The sequence below is a fragment of the Procambarus clarkii genome, chromosome 9, assembly GCF_040958095.1.
Source record: "Procambarus clarkii isolate CNS0578487 chromosome 9, FALCON_Pclarkii_2.0, whole genome shotgun sequence".
Classification (NCBI taxonomy): Eukaryota; Metazoa; Arthropoda; class Malacostraca; order Decapoda; family Cambaridae; genus Procambarus; species Procambarus clarkii.
Window position 1 is genome coordinate 4,217,172 of NC_091158.1, and position 7,491 is coordinate 4,224,662.

The 7,491-nt window shown below is 45.3% G+C and overlaps 1 protein-coding gene across 1 annotated transcript; it reads left to right on the forward strand.

Annotated features, from left to right (window-relative positions):
• Nucleotides 1–5,798: 5,798 nt before the first annotated feature.
• Nucleotides 5,799–7,214, forward strand: LOC123761669 (uncharacterized). The gene is made up of 3 exons (XM_069321318.1): nucleotides 5,799–5,914; nucleotides 6,224–6,549; nucleotides 6,850–7,214. The coding sequence occupies exons 1-3, from the start codon at nucleotides 5,799–5,801 to the stop codon at nucleotides 7,212–7,214; spliced, it is 807 nt and encodes a 268-aa protein (XP_069177419.1).
• Nucleotides 7,215–7,491: the final 277 nt, after the last annotated feature.

Consider the following 7,491-nt stretch of genomic DNA (forward strand, 5'->3'; position numbering starts at 1 on the left):
CCTAGAAGCCCAGCCCCCAGTAGCCCCCCAAGCACCCCTCCTGAACTCTTTCACCCCCCATACACCCCCCGGACCCCCCCAGACACCCCCTGGATCCCCCCGGACATCCCCCGGACCCTCCCCGCCCCCGGTCATCTCCCAGACACCCCCCAGATCCCCCAGATCCCCTCTGCCCCCAGTCACCCCCCAGACATCCCCCAGATCCCCCCAGACCCCCAGAGAAAGGGAGAACTCTGGTACAAGAGTTTCCATGAAGAATCTCAAGGTTTGGTACACCAATGCTGATGGGGTATCTAATAAAGCAGAAGAGATAAAAGAAAGAGTGAGTGAAGCAGATCCTGACATAGTTGCAATTGTGGAAACTAAAATTAATGACATGATCTCAGATGCAATCTTTCCTGAAGGGTACCAGGTGATACGAAAAGAGAGGACACAGAGACAGGGAGGGGGAGTAGCACTCCTAATAAAGCGGAAATGGAAGTTTGAAGACCTGGGAAATCGAGTTACCAATGAGTGCACAAGCTTCATACATGGAACTCTGACAGTAGATGGGAGGAAGATTGTGATCATGGTAATCTACAATCCCCCACCAAACAGTAGAAGACCCAGGCAGGAGTATGATGACAACAACAAAGCATGTATAGATGAACTGCAGAAGGCAGCAACACTAGCCCACAGAATGAGAGCGAAGCTGCTGATCATGGGGGACCTAAATCATGGAGAGATAAATTGGGAATCAAGGAATCCCCATGGAGGGGATGAAACGTGGGGAGCAAAATTAGTAGATGTTATAGACAGGAATTTCCTGACACAACATGTGAAGGAAGACACAAGGGAAAGAGGAGGAGATGCACCGAGCCTATTAGACCTGATTTTCACCCAGAACGTAGAAGATATCGAGAATTTAGAGCATGAAATACCTCTAGGGGCCAGTGACCATTGTGTCCTAGTCTTTGACTACATGATGGAATTCAAAATTATGACCATGGGACAAGAGATCTGGGAAAGGAGAGCTGACTACAGGAAAGGGGACTATATGAGGATAAGGGACTATCTGGGTGAAGTGCAGTGGGAGGAAGAAATTAGAGGAAAAACAGTCCAAGATATGATGGACCTAGTCATACAGAAATGCCAGGAGGCCGAAGAGAGATTTATACCAACGGTAAAGGGAAAAAATAAGAAGGAATATAATAACCCATGGTTTAATAGACAGTGTCAGGAAGCAAAAATGGCCAGCAGGCGGGAGTGGAGGAAGTACAGAAGACAAAGAACAGAGGACAACAGAAGCAGATACAACAGAGCTAGGAACGATTACATTAACATAAGACGAACATCGGAAAGGGACTATGAGAACGATATTGCAATCAAAGCGAAAAAACAACCTAAGTTACTACACAGTCATATAAGAAGAAAAATGTCGGTGAACGACCAAGTGACAAGACTAAGGAAGACAGAGGGGGCATATACTGAAAGTGACAAGGAAATCTGCGAGGCACTGAATGCCAGTTTCCATGGAGTGTTCACTACCGAGCCTGAGCAGCTCCCATTGTTGGAAGGGGTTACCCTAGATGAAGGACTATCAGATATAGAGGTGACAGCAGAGGAGGTAATGAAACAGTTGACAACTCTAGATGCAACTAAAGCAGTTGGACCAGACAAAGTATCACCGTGGATACTAAAAGAAGCAGCACAGGCCCTCAGCGTGCCTCTGGCAATGATCTTTAATGAGTCACTTATGTCAGGAGAATTGCCCAGTTGCTGGAAGAAGGCAAATGTCGTGCCGATCTTCAAGAAAGGAGATAGGGAGGAGGCACTTAACTACAGACCTGTATCACTGACAAGCATCCCCTGTAAAATACTGGAAAGAATAATTAGGCTACGACTGGTTGCACACCTGGAGAACATTAGGTTTGTGAACAAACATCAACATGGGTTCTGGACAGGGAAATCGTGCCTAACAAACCTTCTGGAATTCTATGATAAAATAACGAGGATAAGACAGGACAGAGATGGTTGGGCAGACTGCATATTTCTGGACTGCCAAAAAGCCTTTGATACAGTACCGCACATGAGACTGCTGTTCAAGCTCGAGAGGCAGGCGGGGGTGGGGGGAAAGGTCCTAGAATGGATAAGGAACTACCTAACAGGAAGGAGCCAAAGAGTTACGGTAAGGGGCGAGAAGTCGGACTGGCGAACAGTAACAAGTGGAGTACCACAAGGATCGGTGCTGGGACCAATTCTATTTCTTGTATATGTTAACGACATGTTTACAGGCGTAGAGTCCTACATGTCGATGTTTGCGGATGATGCAAAGTTGATGAGAAGAGTTGTGACAGATGAGGATTGCAGGATCCTCCAAGAGGACCTGAACAGATTGCAGAGATGGTCAGAGAAATGGCTACTAGAATTCAACACGAGCAAATGTAAAGTTATGGAAATGGGACTAGGAGATAGGAGACCAAAGGGACAGTACACAATGAAGGGGAACAGCCTACCTGTAACGACGCGTGAAAGAGACCTGGGGGTGGACGTAACACCTAATCTATCTCCTGAGGCACATATTAATAGGATAACGACAGCAGCGTACTCTACACTGGCAAAAGTTAGAACATCATTCAGAAACCTAAGTAAGGAGGCATTTAGGGCGCTTTACACTGCCTACGTAAGGCCAGTCTTAGAGTATGCCGCCTCATCATGGAGTCCCCATCTGAAGAAGCATATAATGAAACTGGAAAAGGTTCAGAGGTTTGCAACGAGACTCGTCCCAGAGCTACGAGGGATGGGGTATGAAGAGCGCCTGAGGGAACTGTGCCTTACGACACTAGAAAGAAGAAGGGAGAGGGGGGACATGATAGGAACGTATAAGATACTCAGAGGAATTGACAGAGTGGACATAGACGAAATGTTCACACGGAATAGTAACAGAACGAGAGGACATGGATGGAAGCTTGAAACTCAGATGAGTCACAGAGATGTAAGGAAGTTTTCTTTTAGCGTGAGAGTAGTGGGGAAATGGAATGCACTTCAGGAACAGGTTGTGGAAGCAAATACTATTCATAATTTTAAAACCAGGTATGATAGGGAAATGGGACAGGAGTCATTGCTGTAAACAACCGATGCTCGAAAGGCGGGATCCAAGAGTCAATGCTCGATCCTGCAAGCACATATAGGTGAGTACATATAGGTGAGTACACACACACACACACACACACACACACACACACACACACAAACACATGTACTTTCCCAGTAAGGTAAGTACAAAGGTGTGCTTACAATCACCAATTAAATAACCACCACTCCACCCCCCCCCCCTACACAACCTACGAATCAACCACCACCTTCCCTCTCCCACAAACTGCGACGTCCCTTCAAAACTACACTACAACCGCCTTATATCAAGAGCGCCGTGTTCAAGGTCCTCCTCCACTCACCACCACGAGCACCACTACCACACAAGTGTCACTGTGTGTATGTGTGTGTGTGTGTGTGTGTGTGTGTGTGTGTGTGTGTGTGTGTGTGTGTGTGTGTGTGTGTGTGTGTGTGTGTGTGTGTGTGTGTGTGTGTGTGTGTGTGTGTGTGTGTGTGTGTGTGTGTGTGTGTGTGTGTGTGTGTGTGTGTGTGTGTGTGTGTGTGTGTGTGTGTGTGTGTGTGTGTGTGTGTGTGTGTGTGTGTGTGTGTGTGTGTGTGTGTGTGTGTGTGTGTGTGTGTGTGTGTGTGTGTGTGTACATGGGCGTGAGGCACGTACACCAGCCTCTGTCATCAACTAGGTGCCTTGCTGGCTCCAGTCTCAATTCTTAAGTCTGATTTTTCCCTATTAGTGATATTAAACTTCTAAAATATAAATTTGGATAAAATAAAATATATACTCGAGAGAGGCAAACTTGAGAGGCAGGCGAGAGTAAGCGGAAAGGTCCTAGCATGGGTAAGGAACTACCTAACAGGAAGAAGCCAGAGAGTAATGGTAAGGGGCCAGAAGTCGGACTGGCGAACAGTAACAAGTGGAGTACCTTAAGAAACGGTGTTGGGACCAATTATATTTCTAATATACGTTAATGACATGTTTACAGGAGTATAATCCTATATGTCTATGTTCGTAGATGTCGCAAAATTAACGAGAAGAGTTGTGACAGATGAGGATTGAAGGATCCTCCAAGAGGATTTGAACAAGTTGCAGAGATGGTCAGAGAAATGGCTACTGGAGTTCAACACGAGCAAATGTAAAGTTATGGAAATGGTATTAGGTGATAGGAGACCAAAGGGACAGGTCACAATGAAGGGGAACAGCCTACCTGTGACGATTCGAGAAAGAGACCTGGGAGTGGATGTGACACCTAATCTAACTCCTGGGCACATATAAATAGGATAACGACAGAAGCGTACTCTATACTGGCAAAAATTAGAACATCATTCAGAAACCTAAGTGAGGAGGCATTTAGAGCGCTTTACACTGCCTACGTGAGACCAGTCTTAGAGTATGCAGCCCCATCATGGAGCCCCCACCTGAAGAAACATTCGGTGAAAATGGAGTATAAACAAGGAATATAAAATAATCTTTCCTGCCTCTATACTCTTGACAGACGCCGTCTGGTCGACTCTGCTGTGATACACAACCTACCCAACATGAACCTCAGTCCCGGCTGTGTTGCTGTTCACTCTTCCCTTTCACAGAATTTAAATGCTCTAACCTTTCTACCAAACGTGAACTGACATAAGCCTCCCCCCCCCCTTTTTATCTTTCTTATTTCTTACTTCTCCTGTTCTTACGTTCCCATTCTTAAACCCCCATCATTACCCCTTCTTACACCCCATTATTACACCCATCCCATCCATACCCTTCTTCTTGTTCCTACCTTCCTTTAGGAATTTCCTCCTTCCTGATCCTCACCTTTCACTTGCCTACTTAATGTCCCGTGCCTCACTAGTTCCCCTTACTGGAGCATGAACAGTAGGTGCTCAACATTGCAAACATAATTATATGTCATAAAAGTGGCCATCAATTATGCAAATGAGAATAATTTACAAGATGTTATCATTCAAACCGACTCTAAATCTTCGCTCCAGACATTGTTATTTAGCCAGTACAGAGATAATATGAAACTCATCACAGAAATGCTACATTCAAGAAACGAAGCACACAATCTAGGGCTGTCAATCACTACTGTTAACACCACGATCAAAACACCACGATCAATACTAGGCTCACTGGTCACACAAACCACACACACACATATACATATTCACACACACAATCATGGTAGCGTTACTAGTGGTGGTCCAGGATCTTAACACCTTGTGTTCCCAATCATCACAAAGACTCCCTACATCCTGTGGTACCTACAACCCCTGCTACTTTTGTACCCTCTAGATACCCCAGCTCTACATTATGCTTCCTAAGCCATCTACGCGCGCTCTCTACTACCCCGGGCTCTCTAGTTACTGAATCTTAACACAGGGTCTAGCCACATCACTCGCACAAATCCCTGGAACATTCTAACTTGACTAGATTTCTTCTAACCTAACTAGATTTTTCTCATCTTGAATATCAATGTGACAAGTGGACTGTCAAACAGTGTTTTAACTATTCTTAACAATATAATTGAAAAAGGATCTCCAAAATGACTCTAATAATGAAATCCGCTTTGGGATTTGTTGTATTGGTTATCCTACACTTTATAATTATGAAGTTCAATAAAATGAATTATGGACGGGATTTAAAATAGCAGCTCCTTAAGGTGTAACAGGTCCGAAGGGAAACATAATTCCTGAGTGACCTGGTACTTGGCCGCCTACGAAGGATGTCAGGAACCGAAACGCCGCCGCTGCCATCCGCTCCAGGATGGGTGGATGAGGCCAAAAGACTCTTGTCAGTGGTAACGCTGCGAACTGATGAAAATATGATGGACACTGACGAGTATGTCGACCTCATTAAAAATCATCTGATGCTCCTGGGGGTTAGACCCGACCCATAAAAAACTAGTTTCTGGTGCGTCGGGATAAATGTTTTAATGGTGGTTTACTTCATGTTGTCAGTTGGCCTTTATTACAAGCGGCGGGCATAGAAGGCCAGCCTTTGTCACGGCCGGACGCCCGTAATGGGAGCAAGTCTGAATGGAATTTGCGGCAATGGTCCACCAGACATAAAATAAAAAACGACTGTTAGTGAACAGATTGAAGTCCCCCTCACAAAACCAACGAAACCAACTGAAAAAACGAATTCAAGGGTCGCGCAAACCACCAAAACATCTACAAAGGTTACCACCAAAGGACCTACAAAGGTTACCACCAAAGGACCTACAAAGGTTACCACCAATGGACCTACAAAGGTTACCACCAAAGGACCTACAAAGGTTACCACCAAAGGACCTACAAAGGTTACCACCAAAGGACCTACAAAGGTTACCACCAAAGAACCTAAAAAGATTCAAGCAGCTCACACCGAGGATGCAGGCGATCACGGCTGGACAAAAGTAGAAACAAAGCGACATAAGAACGACGACGATGTAGATAAGACACCCAAAACGGGTTCGAATCCCGCAAATGAAGGCCGTTAGCATCCCGAAAGCTCCCGTAACACTCCGGGAAAGGAACGCAAAACCGGCATCCAGGAATGTGGCGACTCACGTTCCTGTCAGACTACGGAAGACACTCGCAAAATTACAAAGACTCACCATATCCCCACCGATCTCCGGGGCGTAATAATAGGGCCTAAAGGCTAAACTCTGAAAGAAATCGAAAACACATTTTCGGTCAAAATAATAATACCGCCAAAATAACATTCTCACAGGGACATTGTGGTTGAAGGGTAGAGATCAAACGTAGACAAAGCTATTGTCAAAATTCACTCAGTAATCGAGGAACATAAACAACGGTTGATAAAACTGGAGGAGGTAAAAGCCAAGAAGGAAGCAGCAGCAAAAGCCAGAATGGAAGAGGAGGCAAAGAATATTACAAGGACCGTAGAGGTGGAAGAACATAATAGAAAAATAGTGCTTGGCCCCAATGGTAATACCATCCACAACATTACTGAGAAACACAAAGTGAGAATCCACATCCCAGCAAAAGGTACAGAAGGCCCCATCACAGTCAGGGGTCTAGAAGGAAACGTAACTACAGCAACGGCACTCATCGAAAAACTTATCGCCGATCACGAGAAAGCAAGGAAGGCTAAAATGAATAAAATTAACAAAGGAATAAAAACTGCCCCACGGTGAAGGGTTGGCTAATTAGAGCCACCATTAGAGCCAGCGAAGGAAAGATTACGTGCCCACTAGTACATCTGAAGGGAGGGGGGGGGCTACGTGCCCACAAACACATAAAACAACAAAATAACATAAAACAAGCTTCAAGAATGTGTGTGTGTGTGTGTACTCACCTAATTGTGCTTGCGGGGGTTGAGCTCTTTGGTCCCGCCTCTCAACTGTCAATCAACAGGTGTACAGGTTTCTGAGCCTATTGGGCTCTATCATATCTACACTTGAAACTGTGTAT